Source organism: Erinaceus europaeus, chromosome 20 (genome assembly GCF_950295315.1).
Source record: "Erinaceus europaeus chromosome 20, mEriEur2.1, whole genome shotgun sequence".
NCBI lineage: Eukaryota > Metazoa > Chordata > Mammalia > Eulipotyphla > Erinaceidae > Erinaceus > Erinaceus europaeus.
Genome location: NC_080181.1, coordinates 51,484,332 through 51,510,004, shown reverse-complemented (window position 1 = coordinate 51,510,004; position 25,673 = coordinate 51,484,332). Strand labels below are relative to the sequence as shown.

Sequence of the window (25,673 nt, the reverse complement as noted above, 5' to 3'; positions counted from 1 at the left end):
GTTTTAAAAACATAGTAGTTGGCTAAGGATCTAGCTCAGTGATTAAGTACATGTTATGTGTAACAAGATGCCCAGGGTTTATCCTCAGCACCAGAAAAAAGTCAAAGGATTTCAGTGTGTGTGTGTGTGTGTGTGTGTGTGTACAGATGTGAAATTGTTGTGTTGACATTCACAGGTGTAATCAATCCCTAGTCTGAACTATTACAGTTGGTTATGTGTGTATTAAAGATTAATTTTATTGATTACATATGAAAAAAGGTTTCATAAGAGACAAAAATAAAGGAGCCGGAGTACTCTCTGGTCCGTGTGGTGCTGGAACCAGGACATGTGAGCCCAGTGCTCTACCAGGTGAGCTATTTCTCCCATCACATGATTTGTTTTCATATGTAGGTATTTGCATTACTTCTCTATGTCTTATTTTTTCATTTTGTTGAACAGAACTGAACAGTTCTGTACTTCCCTCTTACTTTCTGTACAAATTTGGGAATTTGCAGAGGTTCTTTACCTGCAGGTTTGCTCAGTTCATATGTATAGTCTGATATTTACTAGAGAAGGTCAAGCTGCTTTCCAGTGCCTCTAGTGGTTACTTTTCTTCTTACTATTATATTATTATTTATTGTTGTTATTAACATTATTATTACTTTTACTATTTATTGTTGGATAGAGACAGGGAGAAATTGAAAGGGAAAGAGACAGAAGCACCTGCAGCCCTGCTTTACCTCTGTGAAGCTTTGCCCCTGCAGATGGGGACCAGGGTCTTGAGCCTGGGTCCTTGTGCACTGTAATGCTTAACCAGCTGCTCTACCAACTGGCCCCTGCTTTTCTCATAATGATTTATAAATGATTTACCCTGTTTACCATCATGCAATACTGTTAGACTTAATTTCTGTTAAGCAGATAAATGTATTGTAATATGTTGTAACATGCATTTCTTGGGGCTGACTGATGCTTCACCCAGTAGAGCACACACAAGCCCTTGGTCCCCAGCTGTAGGGGGATGCTTCCTGGGTGGTGGAGCAGTGATACAGTCTCCCCTCTCCTTTCTTGTTGCTCTCAGTCTTCTCTCCCTTCCTTCTATAACTCTTTTGACTCTCAACCTCTAACCAAAAAATTTTAAAAGGTGGAGGAGTTTTGTAGGCACTGAGCCCCAGCAATAACCCTGGTAGCAAAACAAACAAACAACCCCCCCCCCCCAATGAATTTCTTAAATAACCAGTGAGGCTTAATTTCCTTTTTTTACTTAATTGTCTTTTCATTTTCTTTTCTGTAACTGCATGTCTGCTTCCATTTTCTTGCTTTTCTGTTGACATTATATACATCCTTTGTTGTGTGTACATTGCAGTTTTCTTAGTCTTCCTGCTTGCATTTTTAAGTTGCTCTGCAGAACTTGAACTAGTGATAGTGTTGTCTGTCAGTTTCTCACTGGGTCCTTTGCATGATTTCATCACTCCCATGTTGACTTTTCATTCCTATGAAAATACTCATGCACTAGAGCTGCCCTTGGTGCCAAGGTATTTCCCCGTTAGTGCCAGACTTCAAACTTAGGCCGCAGCATGGGAAGGCACACACACTACACAGAAATGACTAAGAAGGACTCTTGAGTTCACATTTGAGTGGTTGAGTAATCTGTTTAAGAATGTTTGCGTGACACGGACAGCAGAAGGATTCAGAGATTACTAGTGTGGTATCTGTTCCAGAATGTAGGGCCATGTGGTCATGGCATCATCATATTTACACAATTATGCTAGGTCTCTTTGGTAAAATGCAGATAAATTTGGGGTGATTTGTCTTCTTTTAGGCTTGTTATATAGGATTAGAGGGGACATTTTTGCGCATTCTTGAGCTCAGCCCTCAGTATACTGCAAAGCCCCTTTCTGTTGCACTATCTGAAAAAGTCAAGCTGGAGCAATGATGCCAATATAGAAATATTAGTTATTCTATCACTTATAGGAGCTTAGGGAACTCCAGTGCAGACTTCTTTGAGATTTATCAGATTTAATTTTCACCAACAGAAAAAAAAAAAAGCTCAGCCAAGCAGTTCAGCCATTTTGTAAACTGAAGCAAACAAAAATGCTCCAACAGCTGAAATGGCTGCTCTTGGGCTGAGAACCCAAGCTTGTTCTAAGGGCTGTGTTGCTGTGCTGCCCTCTGGTGGCCATTTGGGAAATGGCGATTTAATACAAAAGACTATAGCTATTAACGCTGCTTTCAAAGCCTCTTTCTAACAGATACGCAATCGTTCCGTCTTGCCTGCTGCAAAACATTTTGAAGATGCAAATCATTTATATATATGAGGGGAAATAATTGTTAAACAATTCAAAATTATTTGTTAGTTAACATCTGAAGCCCCACTTTGATACATGTTCGTTTTATTTCTGTATTCCCTATTGTGATTTTTTTTCAGTGAAAAATTATAAAACTTGTTTGCAACTCACATTTTGAGTAATTTTCAGATAGAGTTGTTCCCCATGAGGAGTGCGTGTTTTGCTCTGATGATGCTACTGGCACTATCACAGAGGGTGGGCATAGGACTCTGACCAAGTCATGATGCCAGGGTGGGTCAGTTGTTTTTTTTTTTTTTTTTTTTTTCCTCCAGGGTTATTGCTGGGCTCGGTGCCTTCACCATGAAGCCACCGCTCCTGGAGGCCATTTTTTCCCCCTTTTTGTTGCCCTTGTTGTTGTAGCCTCGTTGTGGTTATTATTATTGCCATCATTGATGTTCGTTGTTGGATAGGACAGAGAGAAATGGAGAGAGGAGGGGAAGACAGAGAGAGAGGGGAAGAGAACGATAGACACCTGCAGACCTGCTTCACTGCCCGTGAAGCGACTCACCTGCAGGTGGGGAGCCGGGGGCTCGAACCGGGATCCTTACGCCGGTCCCTGCACTCTGCGCCACATGCGCTTAGCCCATTGCGCCACCGCCCGACCCCCGGTGGGTACAGTTTTTAAGCCTGCTCTCTCTCTCTCTGCACCTCTCTCCCTCTCTCTCTTTTCTGCCTCCAGTGTTATCTCTGGGGCTTGGTGCCTGCACTACAAATCCAGTGCTCCTGGAGGCCATTTCATTCTCCATTTTGTTGCCCTTGTTGCTGTTGTTATTGTTGCCATAGCTGTTCTTGTTGGATAGGACAGAGAGAAATTGAGAGAGGAGGGGAAGACAGAGAGGAGGAGAGAAAGACAGCTGAAGACCAGCTTCACTGCTTGTGGAGTAACCCCCCTGCAGATGGGGAGCGTGGGGGGGGGGGCTTGAACTGGATCCTTGTGCCAGTCCTTGCACTTCTCCCTATGTGTGCTTAACCAGCTGTGCTACTGCTTGGGCCCCCACCCTTTCTCTTTTCTTTTGAATGCCTGGTGACTATCTTGTCATCTTAGTCACCTGGTCTTGTTAGCTTCTACTCTGCAGAGAGCCAAAGAGTAAGTGTAGGGAGGCTTTAGAGTGCTGTGCCGTCCCTTACTGGTATGCCTGGCTGCATCTTGACCACCATGTATAACAGAGACAAGATGTGTTTTCTGGAATATGGGGAGTATGAACTTTACATGTATTCTTCTGTGTATTCCTCAGAATAATCCCATTAGGCATTATTACCCCATGAATGTTACAAATGTATATGTATATACAGAGGGTATAGATAGACACAGACACACACACAGTGTTGCTTTAATAAAGTACCTTGGTCTACGGCCATACCACCCTGAACATGCTCGATCTCGTCTGATCTCGGAAGCTAATAAAGTACCTTGGTCAATAACAGAATTAGGTAGGGCAGAGGAGATGGAGGTCAGGGATTCAATTCCAAGTCCATACTACCAGCATGGGCATCAGCTGCTTGTTGACTGTTAGGGTAGAGGAAGGCACATTGCCTTCTTTATCTTGGAGTGGAGAGGGGAGCTCTGACGTGTAGCAGCCAGTAGTAGCATTGTTTATTGGATTAGATGCTCAGATGATGATCAGAACTCTCTGTTTATGTTGTTCTGTTAATTCTGCCAGGTCTGGTACACACTGCAGGACACTCCAGTGTCTCTGGTTTGGGGCTAGTGTGTCTATTTTTATAAGATCCAATGTGAATTTTAATTTGTACCTAATGTTGAGAACCACTGATAAGATAATTGTGACTAGATTTCATTCTTGGACTTTGAGAAACAATAAACTGCTCCTTAGTTTTTTTTTGGGGGGGAGGGGGTTTGTTTTATCTTAGGAGAGACTGATACTAAGCCAAAAAAAAAAGGGTTGTGGAATCAGGTCAAGCTGTTTTCAGATTGTACTTGTGTCTTATTAAAAAAGTTTTTTTTTTTTTTTTGTAAATTTCTTTTGCCCCTCCCTCCAACTTATTTTGAATTTAGTGTTTCCTTATCTGAGTGAAAGTGGGGAAAAATATCCTAACCTTGAATTTGGCTAAGTGTATGGTATCATATACTCAGAAAATGGTGGTAATTTAAGCATGTTGAGAAGGATCTTTTACCTGCAACGTATGAATATAAAAGTGGGGCCTAGGTAGTGGTGTACCTGGTTGGACACACATATCACCATGCTCAGGGATCAGCCTCAAGCCCCACCTGCCGGGAGGGAGCTTCACAAACAGTGAAGCAGTGCTGCAGGTGTCTCTCTCCCTCTGTGTTTCCTTTCCCCTTTCAATTTTTCTTTGGTCTATCAAAAACGAAAAAACAAACAACAACAAAAAAACGTACATACATAGAAATGTAAAAGTGAATTTGAAAAATCTGTCATTTTATTGCAAGACTTTGTTTAAAACAGGTTCATGTGGCATTTCTTAAATTTTTTTTTTTTAATTTCTTTAAATGAAGTCATTCAGCATCTGAAGAAGCCTCGGGATCAGACTCTGGCAGCCAGTCGGAAAGTGAGCAGGGCAGTGACCCAGCCAGTGGACATGGCAGTGAGTCCAATAGCAGCTCTGAGTCTTCTGAAAGCCAGTCGGAATCTGAAAGTGAATCAGCAGGTTCCAAATCCCAACCAGTCCTTCCAGAAGCCAAAGAGAAGCCCGCCTCTAAGAAGGAACGGATAGCAGATGTGAAGAAGGTATTTGCTTTGCCATGCTGTCCAAGTGTGCTGCCAGCCAGGACCGGCTAGCAGATCTTTGTATCTCACAGAACATTCATTAGGATGTTGTAATAACAAAAACTGCAGCCACCTTTCTGATATATATCCACTATCTGTTGATATAAATGGAAACTGCTTTCTGCTCTACTCGTTGATATGGTAGAGGGCTAGCGAGAGAAAAAACTACAAAGAAATCAAATACAGGGCAAAAAGACACATTCTGATACTTTTGGCTTTTAGCTGGTAAGAGAGATGGTTAAGATGATCTTTATATACAGTGCTAAGTAATACTAGTGAAAATCATTTTGACAACTGATTGGGAAATTAAATTGTAATATATAATGATGAATAATCATGATCAAAGAATAGGTAACTCTTTATCATCTGAGTAAGAAAAGCAAAATCCTTCTCACAGAACAACAGAAGTCTGTGTCGAGGCAATGTGGATATTCTTGGCTCCCAGCTCCCCACCTGCAAGGGAGTCACTTTACAGGCGGTGAAGCAGGTCTGCAGGTGTCTCTCTCCCCCTCTCTGTCTTCCCCTCCTCTCTCCATTTATCTCTGTCCTATCCAACAATGATGACATCAATAACAGCAACAATAATTACAATAACAATGAAAAACAAGGGCAACAAAAGGGAAAATAAATAAAGAAATACGTACTTTGCTTATGTTTGGTTTTACATATTCTGAGGAATTTCAAGAAATAAAAACAAAACAAAAAAAACCACACACCTAACAGAACATCCTTTGGATATTTAGTTACTTGAATTCTTTTAAATTGAAATACTTGGTCCTATAGTGACAGTAATAAATGGGGGGGGGGGCGTTTAACAAGAGATTTATGAATGGTTTGTTCTTTTTGCAGATGTGGGAAGAATATCCTGATGTTTACGGAGTTAGGCGATCAAACCGAAGTAGACAAGAGCCATCACGATTTAACATTAAGGAGGAGGTAAGAAAAAGATATCTCAAGGGACTATATGTTACACTTCTAATCTTGACTCATCCTTTCCAGGCCTGGAAAGATTGAAATTCAGGCTTGCAAGTTAAGTGACACAAATGTAAACTTTTTCTTTCTTCCTCTTTCTTTTTTAATTTTTATTGCCACTAGGGTTATTGCTGGGGTTCTCTGCTGACATTATAAATCCACTGCTCCCAGTGGCCATTTTTTTCCCTTTTAAAATTTATATACACTTGATAGGACAGAGAGAAATTGAGAGGGGAGGGGTGATGGAGAAGGAGAGAGGAGGATAAACACCTGCAGACCTGCTTCACCACTTGTGAAACAGCCCTCTGCAAGTGAGGAGTGGGGGCTCAAACCCAGGTCCTTGCTCATGACAATATATGTGAACTTTTTCAACCCATTACTATAAGAAAGCTACTTTTTCTTTCAAAAGAAACTTAACAGAAAAACTATAATTGTTTTCAGTAGAGTGTTGTTAGAGTACTATATATAAATCAATCTCAAATTTTTGTTGGTTTTTAAGTTTCTCATTGAAATTAATTGTATTTGAAAATTTAGATCTCTATAAGTCTAGACTTTGTTAAATACATAACTTGCTTAGCAAGCGAAACAATAAAAGATGTTTCAGGTTTATTTCTTGACAACAGAAAGGAATTGACTTAGTTTAAGTAGTATATTTTTATCTGACTTATTTAAATATGGTTTCCAAGCTCATTTTTAGTATGCTGTATAAAATGTGTTTCATATATATCCTCTGATTCTTATCATGAGAGGAGGAATAGACTGATGATTTTACTGTCTTCCCCTTGTATTTTTGTGAATTCATAATCTCTATTAAGTTTATAGACTGCATTCTGAAGAGATACTGGTTTTTCCCAGTGAAATATCACCTTTCTGGATTCTTGGCTATAGAGTATTCTCTTGATGAAAATTAGATGTTACAATAAATGGTAGTGAGTTGAGGGTGGGTTTCAGTCAATCTACTTTAAAAATCTAAGTGACCTTAGCATTTGCATCACATTGATGGTACTGGATTTTAGCAACCTCTGAGCTGGTTTGCCTTAGCTTTCTTTCTCCATAATTTCTAGGACTAGATTATTGAGCATGTATGTTACACTCAGTCACACAGTTGTGTAAATCTTTTCTTTGTTTATAAATGAACTCATTCTCTGTGGAGGGTATGACTAAACAGCCAGAGCAGTAATTTGCCACTTTACTTAATTTTGAGGAAAGAAGAGCTGCTCAGGAATCTGACTGAACTTTCCTTAGCCAAAGAACTTGGTTCACTCATGACTGGATTTGCTCATGAATTTGACTTGAGTGAAGTAACGTTTGTTATCACCACCTTTAGTGACACACTGACTAAATGTTGTGGCATCTTCACCTGAAATTCTAGCATCATTAAATAGGTGGCTTTTGAAATTCAGTAGGTGAAATGAAAAATTCCACTCCTCAGTGACACTAGTCTCCTTTCAGGTGCTCATCAGTTCCATGTGACTGTTAAGTACTGGTTTCATCACTGCAGACGTGTAGTGAGTCCACAGACTGAGCTCTTCTGGAAGTCAAGCTGAGAGTTCCTGGAGTTAGTGATAACTCAGCCAACACAGCCAATTCATTCATTTCAAAGCAAAAGGGAGAATGAACACCTCTAACCAGTGCTTAGGTTTACTTTTTGTCTACCAGCTTGTATTGAATAATGCTTTATTGAGTAGACTGTTGAACTGGGAGAAAGTGTTTTCTCTAAGAACTGTGAACTAAAGTCTGTAATCATTTCTCCCCCTCCCACATTGAAGGCAAGTAGTGGGTCTGAGAGTGGGAGCCCAAAAAGAAGAGGCCAGAGGCAGCTGAAAAAACAGTAAGTCTTTGGTGGGGGAAATAACCTAATCTAGTAAATTCAAACGTAGAACCTTTTTTTTTTTTTCCTCCACACAAAATATAAGGTTTCTCCTGATTTACTGTCCTTGCAATATTTAAAGTTGCTTTGTAATGGTTCCAGACTCTATAATTATAGCTTAACTTACTATGTCTGACTTAAGTAGTCTTCCTCATACCATTTGCTAGAATCCAGCAGTCTTGGAGTGGACAGCAGTTCTTGTCAGAGAGTCATACCATCTGAAAGACTGGGACATCACTATTTTCACCTACCACATATACAAAGTGACTTTGGACCACTGATCCCAACTTTTTCATGCCATTCTTAAAAATTAAAATGAAATCTAAAACAATTCAGCCAATTTAAAATACACACATGTATCAGCTCAGGCCCACTAAGCCTCCTGTTGATCTTACCAGAATGAGAAAGACCGCCTTTCCTTTTTCCTGATTCTAATACTGGAAGGTTCTAGGTTCCTGGTTGTTCATTAATCTGTAAATCTGCAACTCAGCTGGAAAATTCTAGCTTCAACATTTTTTTTTTCCTCAGTGTTCAGTGCTATTTCAACCTCCCAGAAGTAGACTTCTTCAACTACTCTGATTTATAGTCTCAGTTCATGGTGGAGTTACGTATTCACTAAGACTTGACAGTTTCTTTCTCAAGCTCATAAACAACAATGATTTGACATTGCAGTTCTCTAACAGTTATCTCTTTAAAATTTAATATTTATTTTCCCTTTTGTTGCCCTTGTTGTTTTTATTGTTGTTGTTATTGATGTTGTTGTTGTTAGATAGGACAGAGAGAAATAGAGGAGGGGAAGACAGAGGGGGAGAGAAAGACAGACACCTGCAGACCTGCTTCACCGCCTGTGAAGTGACTCCCCTGCAGGTGTGGAGCCGGGGGCTCAAACCGGGATCCTTCTGCCAGTCCTTGCGCTTTGTGCCATGTGCACTTAACCTGCTGTGCTACTGCCCAACTCCCAACAGTTGTCTTTATCAAGACTTCATTTTCTTGGTCAAACTATAACATAGTGGTAATTATCTCAGAGTCTCACCACCTCACCCCCAGATATTTCATGCCCAGTAGCTACTAGATGTTCTTTCTCCAGGAAATGAGCCAGGTCCCTGTAATACCCTGTTTTGTCTTTAAAACCTGTTTGAGGTAATAGGGTACCTACAGGCTATGGCTCTTTCAAGCCTTCTAAGATATCAAGGAGCAGAGGGACAATTACTGTATCTAAAATAATGATTGAGAATTATATTGCTAGCAGAACAGATTGTTTAGCAGGTAAGAGATTCATTAGTGAAAAATTATTTTAGGGACTGTTTCTTCACAGACACTATAAAGATGGTCAAATATCTAATTTAAATGTTTTTGAATAAATCTTTGACCAGTGTCAGTATCATCTGCAAATTTGTTAAACTTCACAATGTTAGGCCTCACTTAACCTGGGGAGTCAAAAGTTGAATGGTTGGGGCCTAGAAATGTGTTTAAATGGCCCTGTAAGTGGTTCTGTTCTCATGCTAAAATTGGAGAAACATCGACATAGTGTGCGTTATGGTTTCAATGTTACCAAAGGACCATAGCCAAAATCTAAGTGGAATTAGAATGAATTTTCAACATAGTACCTAAAATTTGCATGTTCTGCCTTTTGGATAATCAGGTCAAAATAACTTTTTCAGATTCTTCAACCTTGATAATTTGGAATAGTTTCTTTAGAAACAAAATATATTTTGCTTTCCTTTTGATCCCAGAGAAAAATGGAAACAGGAGCCCTCAGAAGATGAACAGGAACAAGGCACCAGTGCAGAAAGTGAACCAGAACAAAAAAAAGTGAAAGCCAGAAGACCTGTCCCCAAAAGGTACAGTGTTTGCGTTTACATCCTGACTGTGGCCCAGCTGGATTTGTGTTAGATGGAGAAGGATGGTGTGCGACTGGTGAACTACGTGAATTGTTGGGATACAGTTCTGCGATTCTGGGCTCTGAATGTCCTTCACATCTTGCCAGCCCATGAACTCATTAGATAGTGAGTAGGTCAATCAACTGCTTAGATTGTGGATTTGCTCTGAGAGTGATTTTGTTGTTGTTTCTTAAACAGAGGACTAGTTAAGAGGAATAAATGAGGAGCCAGGTGGTGGCGTACCTGGTTGAGTGCACATGTTACAATGCATAAGGACCCAGGTTCGAGCCCCTAGTCCCCACCTGCAGGGGGAAAGCTTTGCAAGCAGCGAAGCAGGTTTGCAGGTGTCTTATCTCTCTCCCTCTTTATCACCCCCTTTCCTCTCAATTTCTGGCTATCTCTATTCAATAAATAAATAAAGATAGTAACAAAAAAAAATAAAAAAGGAGGCACAAATGCATTTACTGCTTTTAAAGAAGCTCCTTATATGGTTTGACAAGTGTATAAGTTGTACAAGTTCTTTTTAGGAGAACTGTTTATGAAACATAAAATCCTATTCACCTGACTGAAAACATCCTTCTATTTATTACTATGTCTATATAAACTATATAACATGAGATAGAGGACCTGATTGTGCAGAGAAGTAAATAGCAGATAACACTTGGAATTAAAAAAAATTAAACATTCATTTTTCACCAGAGCACTGTTCAGCTCTGGCTTGCGCTGGGCATTGAACCTGGGACTTCAGATACCTCAGGCATGAAAGTCTGTTGTGTAAACCACTGTGTTATCTCTATGGCCCTTGATGAATTTTGATCAGATGGCAACATAAGGTACGGGTGGTGGGGAAAAGGAATATAGGAGGCAGAAAATCCCCCAGAAAACTTACCTCCTTGTAGTATTACTTTAAATGGTTTTGGCAAGCTATTGCCTTTGGATCAGAACCTCCATACCATCTACTTTTGTATGGCCTACAAGCTAAGAGTAACTACTATAGATGAACACTTATAATTCATATTTTGATATAATATATATGAAATTCATGTAATATATATTTTCATATAATTCATGTGATAGGGAATATTAAATTTGAAATCCAGGTAGGTGAAGTGTTACACCTTCAAAACTATCCTACTCATTTGTAGATACGTATCATAATAAATGTACTTAGTGATTATTTTTCCAATAAAATATTTACTTCCTCTTGTCACATAAAAATGACCAAAGCTTCCTTCAGTGGGGGCCTGGCCTGAACCTGGGTGGTGCACATGACAAAGCAGCACACTATCCATTTTGCCAGCCCCATCAGCTGAATTTGTATGCTCTCAGGACTGACATGCCTCTCCAATTGTATTTTTGTTTCAGTGTTTATTTATTTATTGAAACCATGGTTCTTTTTCTGTATAGCCTTGGTTGTAGGCATGAGAGCAGCAGATAGAGGTGATTATGATTTTCCATCTTTCCCTTTTTTCCTTTTTTATTTTATCTTAAATTTCTGATAGAGCATTTGGGGATTTCTTAGGAGAACCCCTAGACTGTGACAGGAGGATAATCTCCAGAGGACCCATTATCTCAGCCTCTAGGGTTAGGTCTGTGATTGAGCATGGCCTCTCAGTGACCCTTTTGGTGTATTTCATGACTATACATATAAGACAAAAAGAAATAGCTCTTTCTTAGCCCTTGTTCTCCTATTAGAGGTGATAAATGATATGCATTTTATTTTATATTTCTCTTTCATTATCTTGGGACTCCATTTTTCCATATTAGTATAGGAAAGTTCCCCGTTCTCTCTTCCATTTTAAAATATATATTTATTTATTTATAGAGATGGCCAGAAATCATGAGGAGAGAGGAGATAGGGACAGAAGAGAGAGACACTTGCAGCCCTGCTTCACCACTTGCAAAGCTTTCCCCCTGCAGGTGGAGACCAGGAGCTTGAACCCCGGTCCTTGTAACATGTGCGCTCAACCAGGTTCACGAGCACCCTCCCCTTTCTTCCTTTCTTCCTTTCTTTGCCCTATGGCCACAATGCATGCTGTTTATTGAGTTAATCCCTTATAGTTTTTCTTATTTTATGCTAGTAAATTTTAAAATTTTATGCCTGTAATTGTGTCTATCTGTAAGATCAGCTCCCAGAAATAATTTTTAAAAAATATTTATTCCCATTTGTTGCCCTTGTTGTTTTATTGTTGTAGTTATTATTGTTTTTGTTATTGATGTTGTTGTTGTTGGATAGGACAGAGGTGTTTTATTGTTGTTGTAGTTATTATTGTTATTGATGTCATCATTGTTGGATAGGACGGAGAGAAATGGAGATAGGAGGGGAAGACAGAGAGGGGGAGAGAAAGACAGACACCTGCAGACCTGCTTCACTGCTTGTGAAGTGACCCCCTGTAGGTGGGGAGCCGGGGGCTTGAACTGGGATCTTCATGGCAGTCCTTGCGCTTTGTGCCAGAAATAAAATTTTAAGTTTGATATGATACTTGTTGATTGTCCACAAAGAGGCACCTTCAGTATCCTCTGTATTTTTGTGTCAGTTGACCGTGAGTAGCCTCAAAACTCACTGTAACCTCTCTAAATGATTGAGGATTGTCAGCATCAGAATGAATTACTTTCTTGTTGCAAATGCAGATTTTTGTTTATTTATCTTTTTTTGCATATGCAGATTTCTAGTGGATTAGAATCTCAGGGAATGGGACTCAGGAATATATGTTTCTGACATCCCCGTGGTGAATCCTGCGTGTGAACCTGCCCTGGGAAAGAGTATTGTATAGATTTGAAGGAAACATGTAGTGGCAGCATGAAGACTCTTCCCATTTTCCTTCTTATTTTAGAATGGTGCCCAAACCTTGTGTGAAAAGGCAGCCTAAGACTCAGCGTGGAAAGAGGAAAAAGCAGGACTCCTCTGATGAGGATGATGAAGATGATGAAACTCCTAAAAGGCAAACTCGTCGAAGAGCTGCTAAAAATGTTAGGTAGGTGATATCCCAGAAGGGTACTTACTTTTGTAAGTGTTTATGGATTTCCTTTGGTTCATTTAGAGCTGGTCTAATTTGAGTCTTAGAGATAGTAGTCATCCAGTGCTTTCATTGAATTACTCTACAGTTAGGCCTAAGTTTTGAGCATGCTGAGAATAACATAGCACAGCCATACTATATACAGTTTGGAGTTCTTTCTCTCTTTTGACTTCTAACCATTTATGGTAGTATATAGTGGGAAGGTTACATTATATGTATGTGTATGTGTATATATATATATATGTCCTCCAGGGTTATTGCCTACACTACAAATCCACTGCTCCAGTCGCCATTCATATTTATTTATTTATTTGGATAGGACAGAGAGACATTGAGAGGGGAGGGGAAGATAGAGAAGGAGATAGACAATCTGCAGACCTGCTTTACTGCTTGTGAAGTGACCCACCCTGCAGTGGGGGAGCCAGGAGCTCGAACCGGGATTCTTTTGGGTCCTTGCACTTTGTACTATGTATGCTTAACCTGATGTGCCACCGCCCGGCCCCCCAAACATTTCACTTTTGTAATAGCACTTTTCTGGATCAGAGGGGTAGTTCACCTTTTACTTTTGTAATAGCACTTTTCTGGATCAGAGAGATAGTTTACATTTCACTTTTGTAATAGCACTTTTCTGGGTCAGAGGGATAGTTCACATTTCACTTTTGTAATAGCACTTTTCTGGATCAGAGAGATAGTTCACATTTCACTTTTGTAGTAGCACTTTTCTGGATCAGAGACCTAGTTCACATTTTACTTTTGTAATAGCACTTTTCTGGATCAGAGAGATAGTTCATTTGGTTAGGCACCTGTATGGCTATTTGTGTGACCCAGATTTAAAAATTTTTAAAAAATATTTATTTTATTTATTTTCCCTTTTGCCCAGATTAAAATAAATTTTTTATATTTGTTTTCCCTTTTGTTGCCCTTTTTATTATTGTTGTAGGTATTATTGATGTCACTGTTGTTAGAACAGAGAAATGGAGAGAAGGGGAGAGAAAGATAGACACCTGCAGACCTGCTTCACCGCCTGTGAAGCGAGACTCCCCTGCAGGTGGGGAGCTGGGGGCTCGAACCAGGATTCTTATGCTGGTCTTTGCGGTTTGCACCACGTGCATTTAACCCGTTGCGCTACCACCTGACTCCCGTGACCCAGATTTGGGCCCTTATACCACTTGGGAGGTGCTGTTGGAATGGAGGAAGTTTCAGTGCTATTGTATCTCCCCCACTCTGTCTCTGAATGATAAAGTGACTTAGAGAAATAACATTGCATATGCACAAGTCCCTGGTTCCACCCTCACAAAGGAAGAAGTATTGCTTCTCTTTGGCTTAATAAAATTGTACTGTTACCCATTCATTGTGTATTTTCTTTGTAATTACTACCTTTTTTACATAAGTAATGGCCTCATTAAAAAAATGAGAACTTAGGAGTGTCTTTGTACCTTTCTGTATTGTACACATTTAAATATGGTCTGTTTTAACTTTGAAGGTGACTTTCCTGCCATTATCTGTAAACATGCTTCAATATTTTAAGTAGGAAAGAAAAACAATGTCAAGCTCTCTTTACTGTGGTTGATCTATAGAAACAGCATGTTGGAGCAGAAGAGGGATGATTCCCAATTCTGATATTGTTACATTGTGTAATGGTGGTTAATCTGAAAAGATAGTTTCTCATTTATTCAGCGTTATCTTTCACACAGTTATAAAGAAGATGATGACTTTGAGACGGACTCAGATGACCTCATTGAAATGACTGGAGAAGGAGTTGATGAACAGCAGGATAATAGTGAAACAATTGAAAAGGTCTTAGATTCAAGACTAGGAAAGAAAGGAGGTATGTGAACCTGGAACTCAGAATGCCTTTTTTTTTTTTTTAAATATCTGCTCAGTTTTTGTGTATGTCATCTCTGATACTTTAAATTTCAGTCCTTGTCTATATTTGATGTGAAGTGCAGAAGTTTTTCTGATTTAATGTTTGTATTTCAGAGCACTTCTGCTGTATCTAAAGATGTGTCCAATATGAGATTTTATAATAATTTACTTTTCTTTTTCTTTCTTTTCTTTGTTGGGGAGTAATGGTTTACAGTCAACAGTGAAATACAGTAGTTTGTACTGTGTAACATTTCTCACTTTTCCACATGACAATTCAACCCCCTCTAGGTCCTCCTCTGCCATCATATTCCAGGACCAGAACCCTCCTCCCCACCCCAGAATCTTTTACTTTGATGCAATATACCAAACCCAGTACAAGTTCTGCTTTGTGTTTTATTTTTTAACTTCTTCTTCTTATTATTATTAGTGATTTAATAATGATTGACAAGATTGTGGAATGAGGGGTACAATTTCATACAGTTTACACCACCAGAGTTCCATATCCCTTCCCCTCCATTGGAAGCTTCCCTATTCTTTATCCCCCTGAGAGTGTGGACCAAAGATCTCTATGGGATGCAGAAGGAGGGAGGTCTGGCTTCTGTAATTGCTTCTCTATATTTACTTTTTAAAAGATTGATCTGCTTACTAGTGAGAGAGAGACATCTAGAGCAGCAGCACATGGGCATATGCTATGACAGGGATCCAACCTGGAACCTCATGCATGTATTTCTGGCAATCTACACACCGTTCTACCTCCTGGACCACCAGTGTAAAAAAATGAAATTAAGCTAGTGTTGGTAGTAAGTATTGAATAGTATTGGGATTAGTATTTTTTTTAAAGCCATATAGCAGAGATTCTTGATTCTTTATAGTAAATAAGCTTTTAATTAGTTATTTATGAATCTCCTTGTGGAATATCCTTGTGAAAAGTATCAAACTGGTTAAGTACAAATTTAGATGGTGGTGAAAACTTCTTAAAAAGATTTATTAATTATGAGACAGAGGGAGGGAGAAGGAGAGGGAATTTCGCCTGCCAGAGCGACACTCGAGCAGGCGTGGTGCTAGGGATTGAATTTGGGGCCTCCTGCTGTCAGTGCTTTCTCTAGTCACTGTACCACCTTCCAGGCCGTGTAGTGAAGTGTTGTTGCTGTTGTTTTTAATACAGAAATTGAAATTCTTCATAACTCAGTTTTTCTAAAGTAGCCTTTCAATTTAGAAGTGTATAAATAACACTAATGCTTTCTTCATCTACCTTCACTTGAAATTAAGAACTAACAGAGAACTTTGGGTGATTGGGTAATGAGTATGTGAGAGGGCTTCTTCTCCTTTTCCTCCTTCTACTCTGCTTCTGCCTCTTTTTTTTGCTGCTGTTGTTACCAGGGTTTTATTACTCTGAGCTGACTTTTCAGATAGAAAGCGAAGGGGGTTGGCCAGAACATTGAAACTTGCTCCAGTGTGATAGGGGACTGTGCTGGAATCTGGATTGCGTTCATGGCAAAACAAGTGCCCTATTCAGGTGGACTATTTTGCTAGCCCAGGATTCTTATTTTCTTATCTTATTCTTAATAGTCTTAGGTAGATGAATTTGTTTTCTGAGTTCCACTTTTATTATTTAGACCACAAGTCCTCTGTAAATTTTGGAGTAAACTTTAAAGTGTGGAACTTGGGGTCACAGAAATTGCTTGGTCTGTTAGGACATAGGATTTTCATGCATGAGTCCCCAGAGACTAAAGGTTCTGTCCTTGGCACCACCTTATGCCAGAACTGAGCAGTGCTGTGTTCTGTCTGTTCTCTCACAATTTTCCCCTTTCTCATAACAAATCAATAAATCTTCTACAGTTAAATCCTGGTCTACAGCCATATTACCCAGAGCACATTGGATCTCATCTAAAAATAAGTCATGGGTCTACATTTTGAAAATATTTGAAATTACAGACCTTTTTCATCCTGCATTATTTTTGGTTTTTTGTTTATTTCAAGACAAGCTACTTTGGTACTTTCCAGAAAGAGATTCTTTAGACGGTTGCTTAATTGGGAAGCTTTTCAATGTCTGGTTTGATAAACTTCTTAAAGTCTAACTGAATCCTTTTGCAGTCACTGGAGCTTCTACCACTATATATGCGATCGAGGCTAATGGAGACCCCAGTGGTGACTTTGACACTGAAAAGGATGAAGGCGAAGTCCAGTACCTCATCAAGTGGAAGGGTTGGTCTTATATCCATAGCACATGGGAGAGTGAAGAATCCTTACAGCAGCAGAAAGTGAAGGGCCTAAAAAAACTAGAGAACTTCAAGAAGAAAGAGGATGAAATCAAGCAATGGTACATTTTCCATTGTGGATTAAAGAAATATATTTGAAGCTGAGGGAAGGGAAGGTTTTTAAATGGCTACATGGAGAACATGGCTATCTGAATCTCAAAGTTTTGTCTTAATCATCAGAACCTGGAACCATCCACATTTCCATTTTATAAAATTGTGACCAGAAGATACTTTACTGTTTATATACAAATATCGAGTTTGTAGAGTTTTATTAGAAGTAGTTTATCCAACACTTTTTATGCAGGATCTCTTTAATCTTCACAATATGTCTGTGAGGATCTAGAGAGATGTCTGATACAAGATTTTATTTTAGTTTACTTTATTTTTCAAAGATTTGTGGGTTTACTTTTTGAGACTAGACTAGTGCCTAGATTATGAGGGAAGAATTCAACCTGAGTTGGCCCTTACATAAACTTCATTTAATTTTATTAGAGAGAGAATGAACTAGAGTATCACTGGCCTATATAATTCCAGCTATTAAACTTGGGACTTCATGCTTGAGAGTCCAATGTTTTAACCACTGTACCATGTCCTGGTCCACTGCACAAATTTTTATAGATGGGAAGAGTGAAACACAGAGTAACCGTGCAAGTGCACCCAGGATTTCCTCTGTCTTCATGAATCCAGAATTCCTGTTCTTAAGTACTGTTATTTTTCCATAGATATACTGGAGCAGCTTAGATACTAGGAGTTAATATTCCAGAACTTTCTGGACATTGATTCAGTAGAGTTAATATTACATAGTTTTCAGGAATGATGCAGCAGTTATATAACTTCTGAAACTGATAGTCCATTTTGTTTTTTGAGTGTGCTTAGAGCTTAAGTGTTTTAGGCTGCATATGAGAAATATGTGCAAATGTAAACCAACTAGTGAGAAGTGTCAGGTTCATCTCTGAAAACAAACCTGGCAATGTAACTAGAGCAGGCTGGTTATTTATTTATTTTTATTATCTTTATTTATTGGATAGAGACAATCAGAAATCGGGAGGGAAGGGAGAGATGGAGAGGGACAGAGACAGAGAGACACCTGCAGCCCTGCTTCACCACTCAGGAAGTTTTCCTCCTACAGGTGGGGACCAGGAACTTGAACCTGGGTCCTTGTATATTGTAACTTGTGCTCAGCCACTTGCGCTTACCCAGCCCCCTTTATTTATTTAATTTTTGATCATCTTTATTTATTGGATGGAGACAGCCAGAAATTGAGGAGGAAGGGGGTGATAGAGAGGGAAAGAGACAGAGAGACACCTGCAGCCCTGTTTCACCACTCGTGAAACTTTCCCTCTGCAGGTGGTGATCGGTGGCTTTAACCTGGGTCCTTGTGCATTGTAAATGTGTGCAACCAGGTGTGCCACCACTCGGCCCAAGCAGGCTGCTTTGTGTTAGAAAGAGGGATTGTTTGGTCTGATTCCAGTTTTATTGTTACACAAATGTATCTTGCCCTAGTGAATCATATTTTTCCTTTGAGTTAAAACAAAAATTGTGGAACCAGCAAGATAGCTTGCTTGGGAGGATGCCTACTTTCCTATACACATGATCTAGGTTCAAATGCAGCCCTCTTCACACTGGGGGAAGGTTTGATGCTGTGATATCTTTCCCTCTTTCTTCTGTCTGAGAAAGCCATCTCAGCAGTGAAGAAGCCCTGGTGATTAACAAACAAAACAAAAAAATCACAATTGTATATCCCTTAGATAAAGAGAAACTCTAAATCAATTAAAATATAAAATCCTTTGAGACAACAACAGACCTATAAATCAACATTTCCTCAGTAAAGTGATACTGAAATTTGGATTAGTAAAGTTCCTCAGAAGTCTGGTATCAAATTTCAAGTTGGTCCTATTGTACTTTTAAGGGCTATGATGTTAATAACAGCTAGTTTTCTAAAACAGAAAGATTTAATCACTCCTAAAGTCTAAACATATTTGAAAAAAGGGTCTTTTTTTCTTTGGAATCTTATAGACAGTTTCATTGTCCTAAAATGCTTAGATATGTGATTTTACTATTCAAAAATCATATGAATTCATCAAGCAATGCAGTTGTTTCCAGGTCTATTTATATCACATCAGAGAGAATAACTTATTTATATCACATCAGAGGGAATAACTAACTTGTATTTCCTTTATGTATCTATTTATTTTGCCACCATGGTTATCCCTGGGGTCACTGCTGGTACTAGGAATCCACTGCTCCTGGCAGCCATTTTTTCCTTTTCCTTTTTTTGTCTTCCTCTTTTCTTTCTTCCTTCCTTCCTTTTTTTTACCAGAGCACTGCTCAGCTCTGGCTTATGGCGTGTGGGGGATTAAACCTGGGACTTGAGAGCCTCAGGCGTGAAAGTCTCTTTGCATAACCATTATGCTATACCCCCATACCCTTACCCCCACTTTTCTTTCTGTTTAATTTGATCAGAAAGAGAAATTTAGAGGGTAGGCGTGATAAAGACAGGGAGAGAGAAAGATAGACACCTGCACATCTGCTTCACAGCTCGTGTAGCAGCCCCTCTGCATGTGGGAGCAGGGCTCAGACGCGGCTTCTCGTGTGTCATATGTGCTCTCAACCAGCTGTGCCACCACCCTGTCCTCCAAACTTGTATTTCCTATGTGTCTGAGGTTTTCAGTATATCTAAAAGGGTTTTTATATTATTTTATTGTAATTGACCTAGTGACTAGTAAAAGATTACTACGGGGCAGATGCAAAGAGTGGCAGAGTTTCCTTTTCTACCTTTTTCCTTTTCCTTTGTGTGTGTGTTTGCGTATCTCCTAAATCTAATTAGGATGTATTTTTGCTGTCTTTTGTCCAGGTTAGGAAAAGTTTCCCCTGAAGATGTGGAATATTTCAACTGTCAACAAGAGCTGGCCTCTGAGTTGAACAAACAGTATCAGATAGTAGAAAGAGTAATAGGTGAGTCTTGCTATCAGTGTCTGAGTTCCAGGGACAGTGACTTTTGCATTGGGGAGTAGGCCCATTTAAAAATGCACTTCATAGGATTACTTACTAATGATAAGATACCAAGATTAATTTTGACAGTAGAATTGACATTTCCTGGTAAATTTGACTTTGTGACTGAGAGAAAGATGCCAAAGATAATGTCAGTCCCAGCTTTTGAAAGTCAGGAGAGCAGGAGAGAGCAGTAGAAAGAAAGAGGGAAGGAGAGCCAGACGAGGATGCACCAGAGCCACATGGCCTGGGGAAGATGGGACACTCACTGCTCATCACACAATGTGACTGAGGATCTTGAGCATAGCAGTGACTATGACCCGGTGCAATGGCTCCTCAGAATGCCAGGATGCAGGCTTGATGGGGCTGGGTTCAGGAGAGGATGAGAGGACAGTGAAAACTTTCCAGGGAGTGGTTTAAAAGAATGATTGGTAAGCAGCATGAACAGAGAAGTGGGGTAGTAGCAGGAGTGGGAACTTGCATTCAGGATCACTCTATGTTTTTTAAGTATTGCTACCAGGAATCCATCACTTCTGGTAGCTATTTTTAATTTTTTTTTTTCCTTTTCCTTCCTTTCATTCTTTCTTTCTCCCTCCCTTTCTTCCTTGAGAATATCACTTGTGAAGCTTCCCCCCTGAAGATGGTGACTTCTTTTCTCCCTCCTCTTTCTCCCTCCTGTTCCTCCTCACCCCCCCCCCCCACCTTTGTTGTTAGGTAAAAGATGGGAAGTGAGAAAGTAAGCACCTGCAGCACTTGCAGCACTGCTCCAAGACTCAAAGCTTTCCCCCTGCAAGTACAAATCTGGGGATTGAACCAGGGTTCTTGCACATGGTAACGTGTGACTGGGTGACCTACCACCCAGCCCCTTTTTACATTTTTAAAAAATATTTGTTTATTCCCTTTTGTTGCTCTTGTTGTTTTATTGTTGTTATTGACGTCGTTATTGGATAGGACAGAGAGAACTGGAGAGAGATGGGGAAGACAGAGAGGGGGAGAGAAGGATAGACACCTGCAGACCTGCTTCACTACTAGTGAGACGACCCCCCTGCAGGTGGAGAGCCGGGGGCGCTTTGCACCGCCTGCGCTTAACCTGCTGTGTTACCTACCGCCTGACTCCCAGCTTTTTTACATTTTTTAAGGTGTGATTTAGTTAATTTCATCTGTATTCTTACTCATAGGACCTAGAAAGTCACTCTTTTCTTGATTCCAGATATAACTTTTTCTGTCTTTTGTTTTTGTTTAGCTGTGAAGACAAGTAAATCTACACTGGGCCAAACAGACTTTCCAGGTAAGCAAGAGATCACGTTTATACATGTAGTCTGGCATTTAAGATCAGATCATGTGTACAGTATCTGCAGTTTTGCCACATTGCACATTTTTCATTGTTTGTAATGTTTAGCAGAATGTCATTCCGTTTTTAATTGACAATTCGTAACTATATATTTTTGTGTGTAAAACAGCTCATAGTCGGAAGCCGGCACCTTCCAATGAACCTGAGTATCTATGCAAATGGATGGGCCTGCCATATTCCGAATGCAGCTGGGAAGATGAAGCTCTGATTGGAAAGAAATTTCAGAGCTGTATTGACAGCTTCCATAGTCGGAACAACTCAAAAACCATCCCCACGAAAGAATGCAAGGTCAGGTGATGGCTGGCTTCTGGTTTGTCAGGGGGAAAGATGTATTGTTATTAAGGACTGGTCGTACAGATAATAGGAAGAAAAATATTACAGAAATTAATGATAATTCTCTTTTTGGGGTGAAAGAAGATGATTTCACCTTGACATCAAAGAATGCTAGTTGAAAGAAGAGGACAGTGCCGCCCAGAAGCGTTATGTTAGACCCACAAGCATGAGGTCCTGAGTTTGATCTCTGGCATTGCATGTGCCAGGTGATGCTCTGGTCCTCTCTCATTGATTTATAAATTAACAATGAAAAAAAGATGATTTGTATCATGGTTTTGTTGACTTCTTTAATCTTTTAAAAGAAAATTTATTATTTCATGAGAAAGAGAGGAGAACCAGACATCACTCTGACACATGTATTGCTGAGGATCTGACTCGTGCTTGAGAGTGCAATGCTTCATCCATTGCAGCACACTGCGGGGGACAGAAAGGGCAGGCTTAACACTTTGAAAAGTGTTCTTGCCGTGCAGTACAAAACTTCCAGACTGTGGGAAGACTTCAGGTTCCAGAATTAGAATTAGGCTGGTTTGGCATTGGTTGTGCATTTAGGTTGAAGTATGTGTCACTTAATTAAACTCTTTGTGTCACTTAATTAAGCTCTTTGAAGTGTAGTTTAACATCCTTCTATGAATGTTGTTATATGTCTGTCCTATTGAGCATAGAAGCAGGATGAAAAAAATACTTGTTTTAAAAATTTGATGTAATAACAGTGCATAGGAGACCCTAGAGTAAGTAGTTACTAATTGATCCAGCCAGGAAGATGTCACAGAAGTTAATGACAGAAGTTACTGAAGAAAAGGGCACTAACAGTAAGATAGAAGGGTAGGGCAGAGAGGTGTTGTGGCAGTTGCAGACAGTCTCCCCTGGGTTCTATTTATGGGATGGAATACAGATTCCATGATTTTAGATATCTCTTTACTATCCAGTGCTCACAGATGAGAGATTAAACCAGCAAGAATCAATTTTACCAAGTACATTGTACAATCATGGTTAAATGTTTGCTGGGAAAAAAAACTTGTGGCCATGTAACTTGAGGAAGCATTCATTCTTACAGAATTTTTTCCTGCAAATACATCAAGCTTTAAAAAGTATGTAGTGAAATTTTGTGTAACTTTAAAATTGACCCCCCCCCCCCAAACTCATTGGATCATAGAATCCACATTTTGTGCAGGCTACAGAGACAAGCCCGTACTAGAGGGGCCTCCATTGGAGGTAAATATAAGCACCCTTCAAAAAACTAGGGTCAACACTGTTTCCCAAGGCTATTGTGCTGCATTTCAGGTTTTGCAAAGTTCTGTTGCATTCAGTATATGAGAGTTGCAATAGCTTTTAAGTTAGAGTAAGCTAAATTAAAGATTGAAGTTAAGAGATTCACTGCTGCACAACAGTGATGATGTAAAGTAAGTACCACTTTATGGTGTTCACAAACTCACATCAGGGAAGGATCAAGTACCTAAAGTATTTTGGGATACAATCTGGCCATGGAGATGAACAGGATTAAGGGGGCTCTGGTGGTTTGGTGGGAAGGTTGCTGACTAAGATGAAATTTGAACGTTTATGCTTTAGTGCAGAGCACTTATATCATGACTAGCATTTGAACATAGGAACAAGGGCATTTTCTTTACTTCTGGACTTTTGTTACTTTTGGCTTTCTAGGCCCTGAAGCAGAGACCACGCTTTGTGGCTTTAAAAAAACAGCCAGCGTATTTAGGAGGGGAGAACCTGGAGCTCCGTGACTATCAGCTTGAAGGTCTCAACTGGCTTGCTCATTCCTGGTGCAAGTAGGTAGAACATGAGTTTGAAATTAGTGCTTTTGGCTTTTTTAAATTGTTGTATCCAAAGCATTACCTTCTTGCTACTGTGTATTTTCTATATAAAACTGTGATGAAGAGAAGCTCCTTCTATATAGAGGTTTTAATATAGCTATAGTATTATTTTAATCTGAAGCTGAGAATGCTTTGCTAGTTTTTTGGGGGGATGGGGTGGGGGAGGATTTGTTACAGCAAGCACCTATATCCTAATGTCACTTATGAATGTGAATAGCAAGGTAATTTGCCCACATCTTCAATGTGGAAGGAGTTGTTCTTAGAATAATTAAGAGACTGTCTTTTTTTTAAAAAAAATTTTATTTATTTATTTTCCCTTTGTTTTTGCCCTTTTTGTTTTATTGTTGTAGTCATTATTGTTGTTGTTATTGATGCCTTCATTGTTGGATAGGACAGAGAGAAATGGAGGGAGGAGGGGGAGACAGGGAGAGAGAAAGATAGACACCTGCAGACCTGCTTCACCGCTTATGAAGCGACTCCCCTGCAGGTGGGGAGCCGGGGGCTTGAACCGAGACCCTTATGCTGGTCCTTGTGCTTTGCGCCACCTGCGCTTAACTGCTGCGCTACCGCCCGACTCCCGAGACTGTCTTTTATATTGGTTTTCTTCTAGGTCAAGAACTCTTTTAACTTAATTTAGTCTAGAGTACTGAGTAGTGTGAGCTTATATTACCACTTAAATTTTTGTACTGACAATCCCATTTAGAGGAAAGTGTCTTAAAAAATTGAGGAGTTATCCTCAATTTTAGTAGTAAGACCACTTTAAACTTGTAAAGAATCAGACAGATATAAGACAATAATAGTATCTGAGGCAATGTTCAACACATTTTACTCACCAAATTTGCTTGCAATTTCAAGCAGTGCGTAATTATTACTAAGTGTTAGGTCCTCAGCTAGGTTTTGAGAGTTTAACAGTTATCCGAGGCAGACATAATTTCCTTGTCTTCTGAGAGCAGATAGTATGACAAGTGCTTTTAATGCAGTCTTACCTTTAGCATTTTCTAGTTAAAAACAAAACAAACAAACAAACAAACAAAAAAACCAACCTAAATCCTGGAAAGACCAAGTTTTTCTCATTACTGAAAAGGTTATTAAATTATAGAGATATATTGTTGTTCAAGCATAATTGAGTCCTTATAATGATCCATTCTGTAATATCTACCTAGCATTTTTACATTGTTATGAAAACTAGAGAGCTTGAAGAAATTCAGCTTGTATAACTGAGAGTGTAGTTCTGATAGAACTATTCTAAATTGCTTGAAAACCACTTTTGATTTTAGAGCATAGGTGAACTTGCTCTCCTAAAGGAGAGTTGATAAAGTTGGATGGAGCTTTAAGCTGAAAATCTGACCTCATTTTACAGTTCAATGCTGTTAGCAGCAAAGATGTCACATTCCTTTCCAGTGTTACCACATTTCATGTAGAAGCCTTCACTGGCAGTTTTTAAATTGATCAATTCAAAGTTAACTGAAAAGGGCTAAAAGCTAGCTTTAGGCTCTGGTCACAGAACTCACATGAAGTAATATGTTGTTTTGATCTTGTTTAAAAGCAAACAAGTTAAATGTACTTTAGTGTGAGTCTATTGGCAGTGACAGTTTACTAATTATAAGAAATAATGGAAAAATGAACCTTATTTCCTCTTCAGTAGTGTAGGGAAGTGAGAGGATTGTGAGGGAAATTATTCACTAGAACAAACTGTATCTGTGCAGTAGGTAAGTTAAGTGCACCTAAAATTTATAGAGGCATAGCCTCCTCATTCTTCTGTTCCCTACTACATTCTGTCTTATTCTTTCCTGCATTTTTCCTCCTAAAAGTAGTTACTCTGTTGTACACATAATGCATTTTTAAAATTGTATCTTTATAGTTAATCAAATGCTATGTTAATCTAAGTAGTTAATTTGTCTTTAATTTGTATATTACATTTTGATTGATTCATTCAATGTTTAATCATAAAACTATATATAGATTAATAACATCTATATATGTATAAATTTTATAGGATAGACTGTTACTTAAGCAGTAGTCATTATTACCATATCTATAATTTAATAACCATCTTTTCAGCAGTGAGAAAAACTTATGTCTGTCTATATATAATATATATTTGTGTGTATATATCTATTTTCATGAGAGCAAGGGACAAAGAGAAGGCAAGAAAGATAGAGAAACCAGATCACTACTTAGCTCTGGTTTATGGTGGTGCTGGGGATTAAACCTGATATTCAAGCAATTTAGAGCAAG

General features: G+C 39.2%; 1 protein-coding gene across 4 annotated transcripts in view; it reads left to right on the top strand.

Moving 5' to 3' along the window:
* CHD2 (chromodomain helicase DNA binding protein 2) overlaps positions 1 to 25,673 on the top strand; it is a 102,212-nt gene that overhangs the window by 13,201 nt on the left and 63,338 nt on the right. For 3 of the 4 annotated variants that reach the window (XM_007517932.3, XM_060179349.1, XM_060179348.1), the window contains 11 exons: positions 4,801 to 5,032; positions 5,921 to 6,007; positions 7,813 to 7,874; positions 9,647 to 9,754; positions 12,628 to 12,768; positions 14,505 to 14,638; positions 16,771 to 16,996; positions 19,789 to 19,889; positions 21,169 to 21,213; positions 21,386 to 21,564; positions 23,266 to 23,390. In XM_007517932.3, coding sequence (XP_007517994.1) covers positions 4,801 to 5,032; positions 5,921 to 6,007; positions 7,813 to 7,874; positions 9,647 to 9,754; positions 12,628 to 12,768; positions 14,505 to 14,638; positions 16,771 to 16,996; positions 19,789 to 19,889; positions 21,169 to 21,213; positions 21,386 to 21,564; positions 23,266 to 23,390 — 1,440 coding nt within the window. Of the gene's footprint in view, positions 1 to 4,800; positions 5,033 to 5,920; positions 6,008 to 7,812; positions 7,875 to 9,646; positions 9,755 to 12,627; positions 12,769 to 14,504; positions 14,639 to 16,770; positions 16,997 to 19,788; positions 19,890 to 21,168; positions 21,214 to 21,385; positions 21,565 to 23,265; positions 23,395 to 25,673 lie in introns of those variants that run through there. The other variant, XM_060179351.1, reaches the window with a different exon arrangement.